Source organism: Tachypleus tridentatus, chromosome 13 (assembly GCF_004210375.1).
Source record: "Tachypleus tridentatus isolate NWPU-2018 chromosome 13, ASM421037v1, whole genome shotgun sequence".
Classification (NCBI taxonomy): domain Eukaryota; kingdom Metazoa; phylum Arthropoda; class Merostomata; order Xiphosura; family Limulidae; genus Tachypleus; species Tachypleus tridentatus.
Genome location: NC_134837.1, coordinates 15,439,438 through 15,463,853, shown reverse-complemented (window position 1 = coordinate 15,463,853; position 24,416 = coordinate 15,439,438). Strand labels below are relative to the sequence as shown.

The 24,416-nt window shown below is 34.1% G+C and overlaps 1 protein-coding gene across 3 annotated transcripts in view; it reads left to right on the top strand.

Annotated features, from left to right (window-relative positions):
* Positions 1-23,961, top strand: part of LOC143238248 (uncharacterized) — a 34,925-nt gene extending 10,964 nt beyond the window's left edge. For all 3 annotated transcript variants that reach the window (XM_076478321.1, XM_076478320.1, XM_076478319.1), the window contains 2 exons: positions 14,245-14,349; positions 21,213-23,961. In XM_076478321.1, the coding sequence (XP_076334436.1) occupies positions 14,245-14,349; positions 21,213-21,560 (453 nt within the window). In that variant the 3' untranslated portion in view covers positions 21,561-23,961. The remainder of the gene's footprint in view (positions 1-14,244; positions 14,350-21,212) is intronic.
* The last annotated feature ends 455 nt before the right edge of the window (positions 23,962-24,416 follow it).

Sequence of the window (24,416 nt, the reverse complement as noted above, 5' to 3'; positions counted from 1 at the left end):
CTGTAATGTGACAGTTCGAAAACAATAAATCACAAGCTTCAAATACTAAGTTTCATTATAACAAGTATAACTCTGCTCAGATTGTGTTTTATATGTGATGGTTTATATCAGGACAGTAATAATGTAAGAAAGTTTGAGTTTTCTACTATGGTGTAAATCGAAATAACAATAATATCAGGCGTACCCTAGTGTTAAAACCTTTCTCTAAATATTCACTGTTTGAAGGGGATATTCCCATTAAAAGCAACATTCACAGGTGGTGTTTGAAGCAAGAAGAGCCAGTTTTTATATAATCGTATATTAGACGTCCCTCAGCACCGTAAGGCATGATTTAAGTAACAAGATATTTGATCAACAAAAATGAATTAGGAGAATCAAACATTCCAACATCCTTAATTATGTACCACAAACCTCACGTTTCCCGATCGTGCAACGAGACCTAACATCACTTCATTAAATATATTGTCCCAAGAAGCCTATGCAGTTAATTGTGTTGAATGTTCACCTACGAATGAAACCTTAAAGGTGATAACACAAGACACGGCAAGAAACGCTCATTAGTGTGTTTGTTTCAGTGAGAAATTTCAGTGTAAAGTTAACTGATAAAACGTTATTAACTGAAGTTCATACAACATTTTGCGCCCCGCTAGTACAACGATAAGTCTACGGATTTACAACGTTATAATCAGGGATTCGATTCCTTTCGGTGGGTTCATCAGATAGCCCGCAGTAGCTTTGCTATAAGAAAAGCACACATACATTCAGCATTTATTAATAGAACATAATTTATTTTAACATTACTGAAAATATAACAATAAGTAATGCAAAATAATTTACTAAAAACGATAGAAAATTTCCAAAGGAATAGACGCGAAACACAATTAATTTGGAGGAGCCTTATTGAATTCGTAATTTATTATTTTAATTTTTCAAATGTTTTCTACTTAATTTTTATTAAATGCTCTGTAAATATTCTAGCGTGAACTTTCTGTACTAAGCGGTGACGAAAATATGTTTCACAAAGTTTCGTTTTGTTACTGGACAGAACAGTATGAAGGTTTAATTTTATTGTTACGTATTTGTCAATAAGTTATGCTTATTGATAAGAAAAATTAACAGCTTTATGTGTTTTGATGTGGCTGTTGTAGCTGTTTAGAAAAGTTAAAACAGGGGTCTTTTAAAGTTATATGTTCATGTTTGCTTAACGCTGGCCATCCTGTGACTAAATAAACTAGGAGGCGTGTTTATCGTACCTAGAGTGGGAATCCCATAATTCAGGTTCATGAGCTTGCCTTCTGTGTACAATAAGAATGGCTGTCAGATTTATGTACTCGATCAGATAAAAGTACTCCACGAGTCCTATTAACTAACTTCCTTTTACCTTATTAGTTCAAACGTAAGAATGGTCATACGCAGTAAGCTCATTGTGCAAATTAATATAAAAAATAAAATAATTATAAATATTTTAATATATTTATAGCCTTGATCGATTTTCGGATCGTATTCTTCCCGGGGAGATCTGGATCTCTTGGGACGTCTTCTTCCCTCTATTATAATACATGTTTCTTACTATAAATGCGTTTTTTAGTAAATTAACAGTGGTTTAGTGGTTTTTATATAGATTCGGACACTTTTCGTGGTCATTTCCATGGATATATTTCCTAACATATTACAGGTGGTATAATGGTTTTATTTTCTTGGGTATATCATGTGCGATGTGCTTCGACTTTTACCAGTCGTGCTTCTAATATAGTTCGTCTTTCGGTAAATGTTACATTATATTCTTTGTGCATGGCTTGACCGTGTAAATATTGAGCCGTAGTTGATACTTAAGAGTTTATATGATCTGGAGTAGAGTTCCGCCTAAATTAAGTTTGAGAATTTTTCACTAGTCTTGAAAGATTGTGTGAATAAAACTATATACGTTTTAGGTACATTGATTCTAACATGCAATTTATTGCTGTACTCAGTATCTGTATATAATGTTAGTTACAGTTTAGGACAACTGTAGAAGGGACTAAGGGATTTCTTCCACATAGTTACGTCATTGACAAATTGGGACGTGAAACTGTAAATGTTGCATCTATTAACAATATATTACTCACATATATGAGAAATAAATTAGGGTTAAGAAAAAACCCTCCAAGCCAGGCTGTTGTTGCGTTTGTCCTAGCTTTTTTATTTGATGCTTTGGAACAATACAAAAATATTGTACTGAAGGAAGTGTTCAATAAATACCAAGTAATATCAGCCTGTCACAAAGTTCAAAATTCAAAAAAACAACTTGTGCTACCTTACAAAAGAAACAAGGATCACAACTTGTGACGTTTAACGACAGATATTAATTTACAGTGAAGAAAATAATATTGCGCCATGCTCTGTCTGTGAATAAAATTATGAAGACCGATTTTGTCTTAGTGCAAAGCTACATAATGGGCGCCCTCTGCTCAAAGTTCATACAATTACCGTTGACCACCAGGGCACAAGTATTATAAAAAAGCGCATAAGGAATCCTACAAATGATCATTACTCAATGTTCAAATGTCCCGACATGGCCAGGTGGTTTAGGCATTCGACTCGTAATCTGATGGTCGCGGGCTCGAATCCCCGTTGCACCAAACATGCTCGCCCTTTCAGTCGTAGGGGCATTATAATGTTCAATGAATCCCACTACTCGTTGGCAGAAGAGTAGCCCAAGAGTTGACGGTGGGTGGTGATGAATAGCTGCCTTCCCTCTAGTTTTACTCTGCTATATTAGGGACGGCTATCGCAGATAGGCCTCGTGTAGCTTTGCGTGAAATTCAAAAACAAACAAACAATGTTCAAACCGTTTCCGTGATTTTGTTAAAAAATCGTGCGTTTTGTTTCTATATCCTATTCTGAGAATGAGATCTCCTTCAAACGAGACGTGAATACAAAAGATAAAAACATTGATTGTTTTTATTACATTTATTTGTCTATTTCATGAAGTAGTAAACTGGGTCTAAAGTTATTTTACTTAACTATCAACTAATAACGTATAATCTTTATACTCTTATGTGACTTATTTTATACGTTGTGGTAGTACTACGCTCACCAACTCTTTAAAGACCCAATATGTACAGTCGAAGGATTTCATATGAAGCACTCGAAATCAGTAATGTCATCTCTATTGGGTAGACATAAAATAACTTATTGACGTCATAGCACCATATAAAGTAAATATTAATAATTATACAGCAACATGCAAAACTGCTTTTCGCTGTATGAATGGAAAGTCAATTATAATTCACAATATTTACACTTTTCATACAACTAATAATAATTACATCGATACAACTGAAACCAACTTTTTGTCCTTTCTAGATGCAATTCCTTCAGTAATTTCTGAGTTCACATTCCTTTAGAAATAAAGTATAACAAAAGATTTTTCACTTATAATAAACTTTAAGTGACTTTGGGTTGATTTTAATTTTTAGAAGTTTTCAGCAGACACGACATAGTTGGCAGTATCACTACAATTATGATCGTAATCAGGAGTGGGGTTAAAAACATATATACTTGGATGCAAGTTCAAAATGTATTTATTTGTTGTTTAACAAAACGCTGCACTGTACTCTCCTCACCGCGGATACCAAAATCAGATTTATAGCTTTATAAGCTGTCAGACCTACCGCAAAGCCACCAGGAGGCATTTAAAGAACTTCGAACCTGAAACTCTTCGTATGACTAAATATATCTCTGGCCTGGCATAGCTAGATGGTTGCGGATTCGAATCCCCTTTCATCCGTGGGAGCGTTATTATGTGAAGGTCAGTTCCACTACTCTTTTGCAAAAGAGCAGCCCAAGAGTTAGCGGTAGATGTGATGACTAGGCACCTTCCCCCTTGTCTTACGCTGCTACATTAGGGATGATTAGCGTAGATAACCCTTGTGTGGCTTTTAGTGAAATTCCACACAAAACCAAAAGTTATCTCTGCCACAAAGTACAAAGAAAAGGTTAAATATATCATCATTTACCATATTACCCAAATCATTAATTTCACAAAGTTTTCATTGTGAGATAAGTAAAACTCAATTCGTTTGTCACTTGATGACAGGGTTTCGTACATTATAAGAAAACAATATTCAATCGTAAAAGCTTTCTGCGTATTTATTAATACTTTATCACCCATTCAATTACATAAACATTTTTTGGTCTTTTTTTATGCAAATGATTGGCTTGGAAATAACATTATATATTAATATCATGTACTCATCCGGCATGGCCAGGTTAGGGAGCTTAGCTCCTAATCTGAAGGTTGCGGGTTCGAATCGCGGTCACACCATACATTTCAGGCTGTGGAGACATGTAAATAGCAGTCTACCCCACTATTCAATGGTGAAAGGTGGTGGGGTGATGACTAACTGCCTTCCCTCTAGTCCTTCACTGCTAAATTACGGACAGCTAGTACAGGTAGTCCTCGCGTAGGTTTGCGCAGAATTAAAGAAACAAACAATAATATCTTATACCACTTCATCTGCTGATTTTAAGACCGAAGAAAATCCAGTTCCTCAGCATTCGTTAAAGAACTCGACTGAGAATTTCACATGTTTTATAATTACACGTGTTTGTGTTTTAGGCAGTATGATAGCGTACTTATTTCTACTAAAATATCATACCATATAAATAAACTGAGTGAGAATTCAATACAACTAGGCTTATGTATTGTTAATGAATCAGCACCCTTCATAATCTTTGCAGTATTCTTATTTCTGGTATTTTGTTCAAGGCGTTTCGTACACCGTTCATTTGATACGGAACTGTCTTCGCATTACCAATTTGACACTTAATAGTTGTTTGATTGACAGAGAAGGGGTATCTTCTATGTAAGCTCTCCAGTTGACTGTTATTGTTTTGAATTAAGCACAAAGCTACACAATGGGTTATTTGTGATCTGCCCACAACGGGTATCGAAACCCGGTTTACAGCGTTGTAAGTCCGCAGACATACCGCTGAGCCACTGGGGGACAATTGACTGTTAAGGCTAGAAACAATGTATATATATATTCTATCTAGAGTTCCAGAAACGTGTCTGTTCTGGTTACTCAAGTGATAGTATTCCAATGGTTATAATTGAGGTGTGGCAGATTTGTTTTTACTTTTTAACACTTATTCCATTCATGTTGGAACCATTATCATGACCTGACACTGAAATACCTTGAGTTCAGCTTGCAAAAGTTCTATCGAACCGCGTCCAATAGTATTACGCCAATAAAATGTATAAAATAACTAACAGCTTTAAAACCTGTGTTGTTGTTGTTTTTAGCACTATTAACGAATTCTCTTAAAATGATCCTTTCTCTAAAACTTTCACCATTTTGTTACGATTTTTATATATATTCCATAATTTCTATTGTTCTACATGTACACTAATTTCGAAATCACATTTACAAGTGACTGTGCAACTAGTCATAACATCTAATAATTCAGTTACTAACAAGCAAGTAACTACAACGACGAATGACTGGCAGTGTTTCACAACACTAATAACCTGTTATCACATGGAGTCAATTGGGCTGTCAGCACTTCTTTCAGTAGCCTTAGGAACCTTAACACGACTTCGACAACTACTTTAATCTAGGCTTATACTTTGTTATATTGGTATCATGAATACAATCTTCATCAAGCTTTTACAAGAAGAAAATAGCAAAACATGAGAACTAGAGACTTACCAAGTAGAAGAAAAAAGAATAAACACTATGTGGGTAAAAAACAAACTAGTGAACGGCAGGACGTATTGTATTGTTTAACACAAAACAAGACAGTTCGTAACAGATACAAAATCTTAAACATTGTGAACTGTGTATAACAATGTATTAAGTAATTTAACTTTTATAGTTTACACGTCAAGTTATATACTATACATGAGAACTGATACGGTTAATGACTAGGTTCCATGGTTTGACTACATCGGTAAAATATTGAAGTCTACCTCACATAAGTTATGAACAAGCTGGCAAAGAGTCTAACAAAGTCAATATCGTTACGATTTTCAACTTTATAGTCAAAGGTATGAAGGTAAGGCAATAGAAAATTATGAAAACAGCCAATGATAAAATACAATTTTTTGCTGGCACAGTGTGCACGTGTTTAGTTGCGACACGTTATGGAACCATTGATGACACACTGTTAGAAGTGGATTGTCCTTAAGGTACGAATATATCACAATTTCTCCTGTAAGCTATTTTAAATTACACGAACATATGGTGTTGCAGCCATAGCAAAACCATTACTTTTACTTCCAAGTGCAAGGTCAGCTCTTGTGTTTCAAAAGAACAGCTTGTAATTTCTTAGGGTATACCTGACAAGATTGAGAGGAATGATTATTAGAAAAAACAAAACTTACTTGTGTAAAAAACAATTAACCTCTTCTATCTGCGATGAACACTTTTATAAAACACACGAATATATTTTTTTACTTTTTTTCTCTTAAAGAAATACAAAATATTTTTCATGTTATTATACAGTATTACAGTTCATAAAGATACATGAAAATTGCATCCAGTTAATTCGTTTCACAAAGCTGTTTATTAATCATATTTATTGTATTTTTAGTACAATATACTGTCTGGAATTACATAATATTTAACACACGTTTCATATTTCAATGACGTGTCCTGATTCACAATTATTCATTGGTGACATTCACTTGCGAGAATCCAAAATTTTAGTTACTTTTTGCATGATTTTAGCAAAACGTATTTGCCGATATTATAGCGAGCTTGATGTACAATACTCTGTAGACGGTATTTAGAAACAAAACTAAAAAAATACCTAATTCTATTTAATAACACTTTAAATGGTTCTCGTGTAGTTTTGAGGAAAATGAAATGTGTTGATAGACAGTTAGTGATTCAGAAACATAAATATGGATGACAATACTGCACTGAAATGATCTGGTGATCTGAGCGATTGAGTCATAATCTGTCGCAAGTTCGAAACTGTTCTTGCCATTTCAACAGTGTGGGCGTTATAATGTTATGACCAATCGCTATTCGATAGTAAAGAGTAGCTCAGCAGATGGCGGTGGATGGTGTTGACTTGATTTCTTCCCTTTAGTCTATCATTTCATTTATGAACAACAAGCGCAGACAGCTCCTGAAAAGCTTTGCTTAAAATTTAACATAGTTCCCGCTGTCGTTAAAACCTTGTGATTTATTGTGAACATACAATCTCCTTGTTAAAGAGATGGGTGGGGATATTTTGTTTATTTGAAAGAACTAAGGTAACTAATTGTTTTTCCCTTTTCCCCATATCTTACAATATTTCTTGTGATATACTTTCTGAACTCTCTACATGGTCACTCTTCACTGACCTTTGCATAGAGATATGAACGTCTGATTTGGGACATCACTGTTCTAATCGGGCAATCCTGGACACGCCACTATGAAGATGCATTTATTACTTTTCGAAGTTATTATTATAGCTGGCACGGTATGGCCATGTGTTTAAAGTAATAGACTCGTAACCTGAGGCTCTCGGGTTCGAATCACTGACACACCAAATATACTCGCCCTTTCAGCCGTAGGGGCGTTATTATGTGAGGGTAAATCCTATTATATGTTGGTAAAAGAGTAGCCTAAGAGTTGGCGGTGGGTGGTGGTTACTAGCTGCCTTCTCTATAGTCTTACACTGCTAAATTAAAGGACGACTAGCGCAGATAGTCTTCGTGTAGCTTTGCGCGAAATTCAAAGCAAACCAAACTTTTGGAAGAAAATGGAAAGAGTGGTGAAGCCCTGCTGATATGGAATTTCCCTCATAAAGATTATGTGATTTGTTTCTGAAAATTGGGCTTTTTGATTATATTCGAATATATTTTACACCTTTTTAATATATATAGGCGAAGTTTAGACGGTACGTTCACACCTGCCACATCTCCTCTGCCTACTCGAGTGTAAATTACAAATATTGGTTAGCGAGTTGGCCCAGATAGGATTTGCTCTACGTCTGCGTGGAATGTTACACTGGCTGTTTTTATGACAAGTTGAAAATTGGTTCGTTTTGACCAAAAAGGGTACTTACTTTGTTTAAATTTTAGGTAATAAATATTGTTTTGATATAATTACAAACGACGTATAAACAACAACCCAATTTTGTAAAACTTGAAAATTTGTTTGTCAGTATTATAATCGAAGAACAAATTGGTCTGTGGTGTAATAATATGTCGGAGCCATATGATCGTCGACACAAACTGAGATTTCCAGCGATCAGCAAAAAAGGTTTTGATTGTTTGTTTGGAATTAAACGCAAAGCTAAACACTGGACTATCTGTGCTCTGCCCACCACGGGTATCGAAACTCGGTTTCTAGCAGTGTGAGTCCACATACATATAGCTGTGCCACTGGGATGCTAGTAAGAAAAGAGAGTTTACCTATATGCCCGACATTTGTCCCCCCCCAATGGCTCAGCGGTATGTCTGCGGACTTATAACGCTAAAATCCGGGTTTCAATACCCGTGGTGGGCAGAGCACAGATATCCCATTGTGTAGCTTTATGCTTAATTCAAAAACAACAAACACAATGCCCGACGTTTGTGTCAATAATTCTATAATCTTTAAATTTCTGGACCTGATGAAACCGGAATTAAATAATTGGTAAGTATTATTAATGTTAAAAAGAAATGAAATAAAAATAGCTTAAAAATTTCTAGGTGAATTGTGATAACCAGCTGTAATATCAAGTATAAAAGTATTTCTGTATTGTTTGCTTTACGTAAACTGATTTTGGATTTAAACCCTCTTAATAAACTTAAAATTATTCTCCGAGGCATAAACCAAGTGCTTTTGAAAACTTATTTCTCACTTAGCGCTGTAGTCGTAGGCACCTAAGCAAGAAAAGTAAGTTCTTAAAAACCATATATACACACACACGCGCACGTGTGTCTGTGCTTTAAAAACCTAATAGCTTGGTCATTACAGCATTTATTTTTATCAGATATCATGAATAATGATAACACTTCACAATAGGATGTGTGTGTGTTTTTCTTATAGCAAAGCTACATCAGGCTATATGGTGAGTATATCTAATGATGTGTGTGTGTTTTCTTACAAAGCTACATCAGGATGTGTGTATCTTCACAATAGGATGTGTGTGTGTTTTTCTTATAGCAAAGCTACATCAGGCTATATGGTGAGTATATCTTCACAATAGGATGCGTGTGTGTGTGTTTTCTTATAGCAAAGCTACATCAGGCTATATGGTGAGTATATTTTCACAATAGGATGCGTGTGTGTGTGTTTTCTTATAGCAAAGCTACATCAGGCTATATGGTGAGTATATCTTCACAATAGGATGCGTGTGTGTGTGTTTTCTTATAGCAAAGCTACATCAGGCTATATGGTGAGTATATCTTCACAATAAGATATGTGTGTGTGTTTTCTTATAGCAAAGCTTCATCAGGCTACATGGTGAGTATATCGAGGGGAATTCATTATAGGGATCGTTCAGGAATTTAACAAAAATTCTAACGGGTAAAAAAACCGTCTTTTTGGAACAATTAAAGATATTGTATTTCAATGGCTAAGGTTGCTAAAATATTGATAATAGGACAAAAAAAGTTGATTTTCCGATTGGTCGACAAAACTAAAAAGTTATTAATTTCTTCCTCATATTATTCCATATTTCTCAGGCCTACAGAATAACAGCTATGAATATTTTATTCAAAACAAGATAAACTTACTAACATTTTTCCTGCACAGGTCACAGGACTATTTTTATGTTTACTCTTTAAATAGAAAGAAAGACTTTATCCGTTTTTTCATTGCTGATGGCCAAGTTTCTCTTCGCAGTCACTCAAGCACCGAAGCCTACAGCAAAAATCGCTAACTGTACTGCGCCAAAATCCATGCACAGCTACTAAACAAACTTTAGCGAATGTTGTAGGGCTAATTTTGAATTGATACTTCAGTGTTAAGATGAACACTCTCTAAACTTTTGTAAGCATCGTAAAAATATAGAAGACTTTTAAGCTCCTTTATATTAGTTAGAAATGCTTTGTTTTATAAATAATAAACAACGTGTATATTCGTAACAGTGTATCTAGTCTTATCATTATTGGTTATGGGTTTACAAGATGCTGCAGAAAAATCGACTACGAATATTTTACTGAAACGTGAACACGTGTAATGAATGCAGTATTGAATATATCATAGGGTAGTTTTAAAAACGAATTAAAGCACCTTTGATTTTTGCCTTGAAGAATTTCTGTAAGTCCTTCACTTTCAGCCATTGAAAACAAAAATCCGATGTTTTATTAATGTATTTTAATTGGAATATAACTGATGTAGCTTACAGTGCATTAAGTGGGAACAACCACGATGAGGACTCGTCATATCTCGAATTTGCTGTTCTTCGTTGTTTCTCGAGTTTAGTGTGGTACTTTGTCTCTAAATGATGTTCTACGACTGTGTTTTCTACCAGAAGGTGATTGCAATAATATATTTCTTTACTCACGTGAGTGGTAATTTATTCTACTGAATTTGGTAATTCGCTTATTCACACGGAGCCTCAGGCATAAAACCACCTGACTCAGTAAGCACTGGTTGGGTGTGAAAAAAAACGACAATGCAGCAGTAAGCTGGTAAAAAACATATAACATTCAACTCAATGCATATGCACGTGTGTAGCTTAACATTTATTCTTTACCAAAATCCTTACCTTTATAGAAATATAACACAATATAGTCTTTACCACAATGAACATTAAAAAAATTAAGAAACAGGATAATTAAACACTGATAATTTAAAAATGGAGAATAAAATTGCAAAAATCGTATTTTCAAGTCTACAATTCTAAAAAAAAGTAAAAATACTAAGCTGGAAATTGTTTTGTTTGTTTTTGAATTTCGCACAAAGCTATTCGAGGGCTATCTGTCTCTAATTTAGCAGCGTAAGACTAGAGGGAAGGCAGCTTGTCCTCACCACCCACCGCCAACTCTTGGGCTATTCTTTTACCAACGAATAGTGGGATTGACCATCACATTATAACGCTTCCACGGCTGAAAGGGCAAGCATGTTTGACGCGATGGGGATGCGAACCCGCGATCCTCAGATTACGAGTCCCACGCCTTAACACGATTGGCCATGCCGGGCTAAGCTGGAAATAGTGTCCACATTATTTTGTTAAGCTTCAAATATCTATTTTGGCTCCATGTCTACAAAACCTATCAATTTTTGATTCAACTTGTTTCTGTGTTTTATTGACGAGTTCTATTTTCCTTTTTTAAATTAACAGTTTCTAATTATTTTGCTTGTTAAACTTTTTACGTCCATTTGGTGAAGACTATATTGTATTCTGTTTTTTATGAAGTTAAGGATTTTGGTAAAGAATAAATTTTAAACTACGTATGTGCACATGCATTCAGTTGAATGTTACATGAGTCCAATGGTTAGACTAAATTAGCTTTATAACCCTGTGTTTTTTTTATATTTTCATGAAATAATTGCCTCTTGGATAAATACCTTTGAGGTATTTCTGGTTTATGTTCTTGTGGGATTTATAGGTATTTGCCCCAGATATGTTTCCTATCACACACGTAGTCACTGGCTATTCCGTCTTCATGAACTGCTCACAAGTTTACTATGGCAAGGTCCTTGCCAGTAGCCACGATTTTGGATATTTTCTTCATATAACGTTCAAATCAAACAGGACATTTTTATGATATATACGTTTTCTGCTGCAATTATATCATTAAAACCAGAAAGTCACAATGTCCTCCTAAACACGATCAAGAGTTCCAAAATTTAAAACGTTTCCATATTAGGATCATTTTGTTTTTCTTTTTTCTTTGAGTAGAACAGGAATCTTTTCCAGTCGACTGGGTTAGTTGTTCGTTGTACTCATTGGTTTTACAGAATTTTCATTTTTTGAACCTCAGACAAGATAATTCTTTTTATAAATGCTTCTGTGCTCTATTGAGTTCATTTCGAGATCTTTAAGAATGGTAACAACATGTATACTACTTAATATAACCATTCTTCCATTATTTTCCTTGTACTGTATTTAGTCTGTTTAAGACCATCATTTTTGAAATATCATTGAATTTCATTTGTTCCTGTGCACACTCCTGTGCTCTAATTCGATGCCTCACTTAGTAATTCTTTTTAGACTCTTGGGAGAATATGCAGAGTTCACATGAGGTATCTAAAAGTTTGGACTTTCTTTTCAGAACAACCGTTGACTACACCAAGCTTGAAATATCCTTTATTCACAACCTATAAAAGACAAAACAGTCCTCACTTTAAATTGTTTGATTTATTAGTTTATTAAATACCTGCTGGTATGTAAAATAATTTTGAGAAAAGTGAGCTATTTTTCAGAAAAACAACAATATGTAAGTCATGCTTAGTTCCTTCCAACGTGTATCATATAAATAATTACTTTATCAGAATTTCAGTAATAAGTTGTTTTAAAACAATAAGAAATCAACTTACTCTGATAATGTTTCGGGTGATGTTTTCCTCCAACAATTGAAATTATTTCTTTATAAGTTGCGCATTTAAAACATGGGAGCTAAGTTTTACATTTCATGGCAAAATTATTCTGTTGGAAAAACTATATTTTTCTAAGAATATAGAAGTATGAAGAAAATCAGAACTAAAATTAAGATTATTCGCTTGTTTGATTGTTCAAGTAAATCCATTAGTTTTCCGTTTATTCGTGTATTTATTCAGTACTAAACAAAGAAAAAAACAGACAAATTAATTTCTTACAGTCCCAGTTACTTAAGTCATTTATGTTACAAGTAAATTTCCAATAAGGTACCCCCCTCCCAGTAGCACCCCAGTATGTCTGCTAACTTATAATACTAGAAATCGGATTTCAATACCCATGGTGAGCAGTACACAAGTAGCCAGTTGTATTGCTTTATGATTAACATGAAACAAACAAATAATATTAAATATTTTATATATATATATATATGTCTTTGATGAACGGTTTGGGAGAACTTTCCATGTCTTCATGCAATGCAATTGGAAAATTAAATCAGTTATGGAAAAATAATTACATGAAGTCATGAAAAGTGTGTCATATTTAGTATCATGCAAGATTCTGAAATATTGTAATAATTAATCAACATTATAAAATGTTTAATTCTTTTTAAAAATTCATTACTTCTGAAACTTAAACAATAGTTTATTGTACAGATTTAGATTTGAATTATGTAATATAAAAGGATTTCATGCAAAATTAAGGTTTTATTTTTCATATAGCGTTAGTCGTAAAGTTTGTTTGGTTTTCAAGTTGCGTGCAAAAATACACGAGGGCTATCTGCGTTAGCTGTCTCTTGGGGTACTCTTTTAACAACGAATAGTGGGATTGACCGTCACATTATCACACCCCGTGGAGGGAAGGACAATCGTTGCGAGTCGAGCACCCTAACCACTCGACCATAGTCTTGTGTTTAAAGTATATGTTCTTTAGTGTAAGAGCCCAAAATATTAGGTAATTATCAAGATATTCGTTATGTTTATAAACTTAATAAATGTTAATTAATTTAAAGTTGAAAACCACGCTAATCAGCAATGTGTTCTATCCAGGTATTTATTCATACATTTTCTTACAGTACAATTCAACTTAAATGTATTAAAATATATGAAAGATATAAATTTACTATGTAACCTTGATAGAACTTTTGTTTACTACAGGCAACAGTTTATAATTTCCACAATAAACTTTATTACTCAGTATGTCAAAAGCATGCTTTGCAAATGCACGTCATAGATTCGAATATAATTTACTATGTACACCAGTTGAAGCTTTCTATTGTACTGTCAGTTTCGGTTTGTGTTGTATAACACTTCTGAAAAAGCTGTACAGCGAAAATATGTCTAATTAAATAAAAACAACATGATGGTGTTATAAGATTCTTTCCTTCCAGTATTGATATGTCTTTTATACACCAATATGGCCAGATGGTTAAGACACTCGACTCGCAAGTTGAAGGTTGCGGATTCAGATCCCCGTCATACCAAACATGTTCGCCCTTTCATCTGTGAGAGCGTTATAATGTTAGAGTCAATCCCCCCTATTCATTGGTAAAAGTGTAGCCCAAGAGTTGGAGATGGGTGGTGATGACTGCATGCCCTCTCTCTAGTCTTACACTGGTAAATTACAGACGGCTAGCGCAGATGGTTCTCGTGTAACCTGGCGCGAAATACCAAACGAACAAATAAATACTAAAGAAATTAAATGGTTATTGTTTTATCATGATTTATTTTTCAGAGAATGAAGGTCTTTAAAGACTCTGCTTTTAACGTTGATTACATGAGACAGGAATGGCTGCCTGTTATTCCGCCCATTTCTAAAGACCATTTCAAAAGTGTAAACGTAAGTACATTTCTTTCATGTAAGATGGTTAATGTATTTTCTATGATAATATCTTCACTAAGTCGTTTGCTTGTGTTGTCGAAAGCTATAAAAATATGTGAACTTCCAACTTTCATGTTTTTAAATTTCAGTCGTATAAAATTAACTACGTGCAAAAATGTAGTGGACTCTTTGTTTTAACAGCCGTATAACTTGTTGATATACCACACTTGAAGGTGAAAGTACTACTTTTAGATCCTTCGCAGCATTTATTTAAAACCAAAAACTTTCCGCAGGCTATGTAGGGCTGTTCGTTTGTAACTTTATTTAATTATTAATTTGCACGTTTCTGATTTTAATGAAGTATATGTTTAAAATTGGAAGTTTATTTCACAATTGATGTAACTTTTATTATTTGTTTTCTTTTCCACGATTTGTAGTGTTTTATTTTAAAATACTTGGAGTGCTCTATCATGATATAGTTGATATGTTTCAAGTTTTCATATTTAATTTTATGACATGACTGTGAATGTTCTGAAAAAATCTAGATAAAAATTGGACCAGAAGAACTAGCCACTGGTAATAACGCAAAGTGGAAAAAATAATGACAATTTCCAAAAAGTAAAAAACAGAGTGAGATTGCAAATTGTGTAGAGCGTTTGTCATTGTGAGTCTGTGAACAAAATGTTGAGTGAAATAGATATAACCTTCTTGAGGACTTTCTGATCGTTTCTTTATTATGATACAAGAAAAAAATTAATTTTGTGAATTTTACGTAATAATAATGCTTTCGCACTCTCTATTATTACTAGTACAACCTTTTCTCACTGTGTATTTATTGTGTCATTATTACCAGATACATTTTAGAACAATATGTCATTGAATATTTATCAAATTAAAAGCAACTTATCAAATTATTTAGATACATATGAATTATGGTTTTATTTAACTGAAATTAAAATTGTTCATTAACGTAGAACAATTTAATGGAAATATTTTTGGTAACTTGTGGTGATGCTGAACATGTGATGTACTATGAACTATAAATGAACATGCCAATTCATTTCGATGCAATAATCTTAATGTTCATGGAAATATTTGGAATTAGAAGCAGAGGAAAAAAGGATATCATTTAAAAACGTTGAGTCAGACAACAATTACTACATTCTTTCTGCAAATTGTAGTTATTGTGATGTGAGGTAGACACTAAATTATCGAACTAGTGATCAAACGTAAATAACAAAAAAGTTGAAACTATGATATATTTCGATAAGTAGACCGGACATGTGAACATCATTCTAGACAAGCCAACGCCAAACGTTTTTTTTTTTTCCAATGAGATTTTAAAAAGATATTTATCAACTTGCATGCCACTATTATTATGTTTCACCCAAATAGTTCTTCCTTGTAACTTGCACGAGATGAAGTAGAAAATGATGGTCGAGTTTACAGATGGCGCTTAATATAATTCATAAACTATGCTTTGAAACTGCACCGAAAACCTCTGTTGAGATAATGTATTTGTGGGGCCACAAAAAAGGCAAAAAAAAAAAAGACTCTCGCTAAGGAAGCTTTTGTATCCGACGCGGTAACTTCAATTTGCTGGTGTCACCGCTCATTCCAAAATATATTCTATAGATTGTATAGCACTTTGGATAATGTCATTTTGTTAACAACGAGTGCAGAAACTATTCGAACTCCAAATACAACTTTGTATTTTCCCATGACACACTGTATGCACATAGTAAAGAAGATAAAACTTATGTCCATACATTTACTTAAAATCTCTTATCGGACCATCAGTTTTATTTTCTCAAGTTATTTCTAGCTCAGATATTGTAGATACTAAATTAACTGTAGTATTAAAAGCATGAGAGTCCCGAGTTCGAATCCCTGTCGCATCAAATATGCTCGCCCTTTCATACGCGGGGGCGTTATAATGTGATGGTCAATCCCTCTATTCGTTGGTAAAAGAGTAGCCCAAGAATTGGCGGTGGATGATGATGACTAACTGCCTTCCCTATAATCTTACACTGCTAAATTAGGGACGGCAAGCGCAGATATCCCTCGTGTAGCTTTGCGCGAAATTCAAAAACAAACAAACAAACAAAACAAAAGCATGGACTGCACGTCATTCTTGGTATATATACTTGAAGCATGTACTTTGACGATACACAAACGTTATATAGTTTAGATTTAATTTCTGATTTACTACCTCTAACCCTATGAACTCTTAATATACATTATTTGGTCCAACTTGACTTTGACACTCATTATTTTTAGTATCAGAATCATTTTATTACACAAGTTATAGTTTGTGACGAAACTCGCGTGAATTAGTAAAAAACAAAACAAATAGCTCACAATATATTTTAGTAGAGGTAAGTGAAGTTCATACAGTGGCAGAGGTTTGTATATAATTATTAATATTGGTTTTGTGGGATTCACTTATGTCATACAACCTATGTAGCATTAGAGGTAAGTGAAGTTCATACAGTGGCAGAGGTTTGTATATAATTATTGATATTGGTTTGTGGGATTCACTTATGTCATACAACCTATGTAGCATTAGAGGTAAGTGAAGTTCATACAGTGGCAGAGGTTTGTATATAATTATTGATATTGGTTTTGTGGTATCGACTTATGTCATACAACCTATGTAGCATTAGAGGTAAGTGAAGTTCATACAGTGGCAGAGGTTTGTATATAATTATTGATATTGGTTTTGTGGTATCGACTTATGTCATACAACCTATGTAGCATTAGAGGTAAGTGAAGTTCATACAGTGGCAGAGGTTTGTATATAATTATTGATATTGGTTTGTGGGATTCACTTATGTCATACAACCTATGTAGCATTAGAGGTAAGTGAAGTTCATACAGTGGCAGAGGTTTGTATATAATTATTGATATTGGTTTTGTGGGATTCACTTATGTCATACAACCTATGTAGCATTAGAGGTAAGTGAAGTTCATACAGTGGTAGAGGTTTGTATATAATTATTGATATTGGTTTTGTGGGATTCACTTATGTCATACAACCTATGTAGCATTAGAGGTAAGTGAAGTTCATGCAGTGGTAGAGGTTTGTATATAATTATTGATATTGGTTTTGTGGTATTGACTTATGTCATACAACCTATGTAGCATTAGAGGTAAGTGAAGTTCATACAGTGGCAGAGGTTTGTATATAATTATTGATATTGGTTTGTGGGATTCACTTATGTCATACAACCTATGTAGCATTAGAGGTAAGTGAAGTTCATACAGTGGCAGAGGTTTGTATATAATTATTGATATTGGTTTTGTGGTATTGACTTATGTCATACAACCTAGGTAGCATTAGAGGTAAGTGAAGTTCATACAGTGGTAGAGGTTTGTATATAATTATTGATATTGGTTTTGTGGTATTGACTTATGTCATACAACCTATGTAGCATTATGTTTTAATTTCTTTTTCTCACTTCTAAAAACATGTAAGTAAGCATACAAACATTTTCGTATTCAATAGTTAGCATTACGGCCCAGCATGGCTGGGTGGCTAGGGCGCTTGACAAGCAATCTGAGGGTCGCGGGTTAGAATCCTCGTTGCATAATACATGCGTGCCTTTTCAGCCGTGGGAATTAATAATGTTACGGTCAATCGCACTATTCGTTGATAAAAGTAGCTTTATAGTTGAAAGTGAGTATTGGTGACTGGCTACCTTTCCTCTAGTATTTCGCTGCTAAGTTAAGGATAGCTATCGCAGATAGCCTTCCTGTAGCTTTGCATGATATTCAATCACACTTAGAATTACACTTTGGAAAATACCAAATTTAAATGCATCTATTTTTATTCAGCATTTGCAACTTCCTCCGATAAAAAGAACCTATCTTCAGTTGGAATTCACCATTCGAAAACCAGCATCAATAGGGATGTACTGCCAATCCATTCTGTAAATAGTTAAGTGTACATTATCAACTGTTATTTTTGGTCTTTCTGTATACATTCTGCCATTATGATTAGCCTCTAGACGTAATTACTCACGCCAACAGATAGTTCCCAGGTTAAGAATACAGAATTTATTCCTTACGAAGTTGGCCTAGCATAGCCAGATGGTTAGGGCGGTCGGCTAGCAATTTGAGGTTCACGGGTTTGAATCCCCGTCACACTAAATATGCTCGCCCTTTAAGCTGTGGTAGTGTTATAACATATGGTCACTCCCATTACTCTTTGGTAAAATAATAGCCCAAGAGTGGGTGGTGGTGTCTTACACTGATAAATTAGCCCGTGTGTAGCTTTGCGCGAAATTCAAAAACAAGCAAACAAAATCTAAGTACATCCAAGTACAACCTGTGTTTTATGTTACACATCTCGTGGTACTTGTGGACCTGCATGGAGTTTCTTTGTTGCTTCATTGCTAACAGTCCATGACCAGTCAGTTGGAACATTTCTGGCCTTATTCAATCTGTTAGATGGCTGCCAAGAAGTCAGTTTCACGAAAATGCCACTGAAATTTCTTTTTCCATTTTTCAAGGTAACAGTCAGGTAACACTGTCGTAATTTATCAATAAAACAACCTTGAAGTTTTTTATGAGGACATCAGTTATAATAATAACGTATTGTAAGGTTAAAATCTTACAATTTTTCCAAAGGTTATTTCGTGGCCAGCGGGTCACTTGACGTTTTTCAAACTTTATTGTTGAACGATGAACCATTTTGATGTTTAGCTGTGTATATCATACAGATCTACTCACAAATCTGCTTATATTTTATGGCTCTTGTCAACCTGCCCTTGAACTTCCTACCAATGGTACTTTATAGGTTATAATATACAATGACTCGACGTACATACTTTTTGTCTAGCTCTGTCGAGTTACATAGTAATGATATTTGTTGCAACTTCAACCCCTCTCCCAGTTCCACCCACGCACCCACATGTATAAGCTGTTTTTTTAAAATGAAACCTTTATGGGTCAGGGCCAACAAAAAAAAGGAAAGATTGATGTATAAATTATGGTCATATTTATCAATGTTTAACAAAAATTTAAAAGGGGAGGAAACACTGTAAGTTAGTAAAGTGTTATATATTTGCCTAAGTAAGCAAAGCACTCATACAACTATTATTGTTTTGTGTGCAGAAGGGGTTCTTCTGAAGAACAGAAAGATAAAATTTGGAAGTCATGTAGTCTTTTATATGCTCTGTCACGTTTCTAGATCCATGGTGCAGAAAATGGTGTTGCTAAAAATAGTTGTCAGACTGTGTAAATGACAGCGAATGGGAGTATTTCCTAATATATACCAAAAACACAATGATGGCACTTGTCTTGAGTTAGCTTATGGAGTATTAGTATGAAACAGGAGGGTCGTTTTACCAGCTATTTGTTTTGCTCCTTTTCTGAATCGACTATATTCGTCTCGTTGACTCTTTTAGTTCTGACATATGGTGATGCTCATTTAGCACTCTTTATATCTGTAGGCTTAGCACTCGAATGAATTGATGATAAAAAGCAAAGAATGATACTTGGATATTTAAAACTATTTGTTTGATGTATTTTTTTTATTTCCACCCATGTCTGTTCGTTTGTTTGAAGTTAAACACAAAGGTATACAATGCTCTGCCCATCAACGGTACCGAAACCAGGTTTATAGTGTTGTAAGTCCATAAACGTGCCGCTGTGCCACTAGAGGGCTTCACCCATGTGTTCTATAACTTTACGATTTTGAAAGTTTCGTCGAGTATACACCACGTTTTCATAGAAAATATTCAATAAGAAATTACAGAATCCACCTTCTCAGTTTAACCTCTCGGTATGTTAACCATGATCTCATAAGGTGAAAATATAAGAAAGTTATAAGGTCATTTCGTTTCATATGTCCGATGTTAATTATTATGTTATTCGTATACTTCAGTGATTTAAGAGTAATACGTAATTAGTTTTATGTAAGAATCTCACCCACTAACGTTGTGAACACTCCAAGTCACCTTTAATTTCAGTAAATCACGTTTACGTCCCTGTAAACACAGAATAAATAAAAGCTTATATTTTTTTCATGAAATGTCCTCATCTAAACAGCATTATCATATAGGTTGTGGAAAATGTCTATTACCTATATCAACGTTAACATCTTACACGAGCCTAGTATATCATATCCACACTTACAACAATACTTTTTAGGAAACCACTCAATTTGTTAACCACTTGCTTTACAAATATGTTTAGCGTTTTTTAATAACCAATCTTTGCTAAATATTCTTGAAGGATATTTCGGTTAACGATAATATGGTTAATGTACAGAAGAAGAAAACGACGATGAAGGTTAATACAGGTTATCTATACGTTGTTATTAAAAATAGAGTAACTTCACTATAAAATTTGTTTTTAAGCTTTAAAATGTTTTTTTCTTTAAGTAATACTCTTAAAAAAGCTGGCCCATTAAATGAGTAACCAGCTGGTTAAAACGACTTGAATATCTCGAAACAACTAGATTGCAGCAGTTGGTGCCAGTTGCGTGGTGAAGCGTGACTTAGTATAACCATGTATCGTTCACTGAGTTATTCCAACAACACTACTTGACATAAAACACACACAAGAAATTTTCTTATTTGTTTTCCCAGTTTTAGTTTAAGACAAAAAAAAATCTAGTCTATCTGTACTTCAACAGATTTGAGTCTTGAGCAAATATTTACGGACAGCAAATTTACACATAAATTGAACACTGGTTTTTATAAATGTCGCTTGTATGCTAGAATGGTGATTGCTTGTTTTTAATGGTGTGTGAATAAGCGTTGTCAGAAGTCCATAGTCTAAAGAATGTCTGCTTTTTATGTTCATAGGAGTATTAAGAGGTCGTAAACTTACTTAGAGAAAGGTTAAAGTAACTTTAAATTTTGTTCAAACAGGTGAGAGAAGCCTATAGAAAAACGTTTCAGTATCTTCAGTACTATGCTGTAGGAGTGGACGAGATGAAGATGGACCAAGTTCTTCATCCGGAGAGTGGACAGTTTCTTGACCACTTCCAAGAAGTAGAGAATAGGATTCGAGAAGTTTTGTGCGAGTTTCAATTGGGCATGTACACTTTAAATATCAGACAAAATCCTGACGTAATGAAAAACGTCATGTCGACAGAATACAGGGATATTCCTGAAGAAAGCAAGCGAAATTTAAGGGACTACCTCATTCTTCGCGATTACTTAAAATGTATTACTTACACCTGGGAGCTTTTCAGTTATCTCGTGAAAAAATCGTAGGAATATCTTAGACTGAAGCGGCCCCTATCGAGAGTTCCAATCTCAAGCTCCTTCGTACCAAGTGATATAATTTTGTAGTCTAATTTATTTATTTATTTTGTATATATGTACAGAACGTCTAACTTATAGGCATGCTAAGATTAATTTATATATACATATTTCACTTTTATAGAGTAATGTGTAAATAAATAGAGGACGTGGATTGGCGCTGTGATAAAGTTTTGAAATTTTGAGTTGGCGAGATGATTTCCAATACGTGTGATACCACAAATCGTTTACATACTTTATGATGTAACTTGTTTGCTGCTGCTGGTTGGCTGCCTCACTTCTGGTCGGTAGTTCAAAGTTAGGGACAGCGGCACATAAACTTAATATAGCTTTGTTGTTGTTGTTGTTGTTTTTTTTTGCCATAGATACAACGGTGTGAGTCCTGGTAAAGGAAAAGGTGTTGTTAGACTGGACAAATGACAGTGAGTGAAACATTTCGTCATATATACCAGAAACACAGTGATGGTACCATTCTTGAGTTAGCTTATGGAGTATTAGTATGAAACTGGAGGGTCGTTTTGCCAGCTATTTGTTTTGCTTCTTTTCTGAATTGACTCTTTTAGTACCGACATCCACTGATGTTCATTTAGCACCCTTTATATCTCTAGGCTCAGCAGCCGAATGAATTGATGATAGAAAGCAAGGAATGATACTTGGATATTTTAAACTGTTTAATGCAATGTTGTTCACATGATTGAAACTGATCTTGTTCTTTGTTTCCCAATCATAAGGTTACACTTAAGCAATAAAATCGATCAAGAAGTATCGGAAGTCTGCTGTAAACGTTTTATCTCAAGGTTTTAATATCATTCCCGTTCACAGTTGCACACTTAGATATAAGACAAATATGTTAACGGTAAGCACAATTAGTTCTCAAATAGGAAAACAAACGAAGCTTGTTGATTTGTCTTAAAACTACTAAAGCACACACATTGACATTACGGTGACACTGAATTGCGTTAGGTATACTGGTGACCGTTGAACTTGTCTACAAAACAGATCACGAAGTAATGAATGATCAAGTTCTGTAACTGTTTCGCAGTGGTTCCTGTACTTTTAAATTTTCTCAGCTAGTTTTCGAGCTCAGTTCCCAAAATACATAACACGTATTATATTTAAATACGTCAAAGGAAACTGTTACTACAATTATATATACAATAATTATTATTGAAACGTCAGAGATTATATTACGCTTGCGCGTTTAATTGCATTATTTCATTATCTGTAAAATTTAAATAAAATTTACTTGTGTGAAGATTTTTTTTTAACTTTTTCTTTAGTAGCACCTGTTCATATCTGATTATGGTAGTAATGTTTTCTATATGAAGAGAGAACGTGGTTTTGGCCTTGGTTAAAGTTTAACGAACTGAAAGAGGAACTAGGAGTAAATTTAAAACCATTGCCCTTCACAGTATAATGGTCACCATGTCTATCTTTTGACTCTTGTTACGTCAGTCGAGTAAGAAAATGTTTTACCAGGTACGGTTGTTACAGTGAAAAGTCCTTTGTAGATTTTGTGTTGAACCAACTTCCACGAACTGGTTTTAAAATGTTTTTAGTGTTGCGTGTTTACATATGTCGAATGGTCGCATCTTCTTCCCCCACAACAATCATTGTCTCGTAAATGATAATCTGTAATTTAAAGGTGTACAAGTTCAACGTTGAAGGCACTACCTCTGCTCATATAAGCCGAATGCTCTACTGTATTGTAGTAAAGCAGCAGCTGAGCTGTTACCTAAGAAATTATTTTTAATGTCGTTGTCCGGTTATCAACCTTCTAACTGAATCTTTACTGTAAATATAAATGAAACAGTTACTTTGTTACACCCTTGCCCTGGATGTGTTGCAACAGAGAATACAAGTTAATGGAAGAAAAACGTAATTGGTATTCAATGATGTAATAAATTATATATTTAATATTTAACATTATCCGCTTTTCCCACGAACAAATATATTTATAAAAAAATATTGGATTAAATATCTAAAATAAAGTAAAATATTTCTTTAGAGAAACTTCCTAACGTATTTATAAAAAAATTTTTTAGTTCTTTCTTATACAGGGTTTCTAAAAGGATAAAAATTAAACAAACTCCAAAAAGCACTTTAAAAGTTTGTGTTAGCTATGCCTTGTATTTTATTACTCATGCATAACTGCGTGATTTTGGAAAACGCAATATCTACAAGTATGTATAATCATAGAATATACTCTTGCGTAGACAACCATTCTTTTGTATATATCATATCTATCATATTTTTCTGACTTCTTAATATTTTAAAATGTATAGCATTTTGATGTTCTGTATGTCCGATATGTAAACCTAGGACAATTTAATGAAATATGTTCTGTGATGAAGTGTTTTCCTTTTTCTTTTTACGATTCTCAAAAAACAACATTACATTTAAAAAACGGTACGATCATAATAAATTAAGTAATTATTTGCATAGCCTGGTACAAAATTTTGGGTTGAACAGGAGTTACAATGGGTGGCAAGAGACAGGTTAGTTGGTACTGACGACAGCGATACCTATGGCCTATTCGAACGTACAAATCATCAAACAGTCCCTGTCTGGGAGGTCTCTGGGGTCAGGCCACATGGAAACCCAATTGTCATTCATTATTTTTGATATATTAAACTTCCTACAATTATTCAGATTATTCTGTGTATATATATATATATATATATATACAGGTTGTGTTAAACTGCTTACTTATAAGTATGTTTCTTGTCATTGTTGATGTCATACACGTTGGGTAGGTTGTTCACATAAAGGATCAGTCTAACTAATCAAGCAAAAACTATACAGACT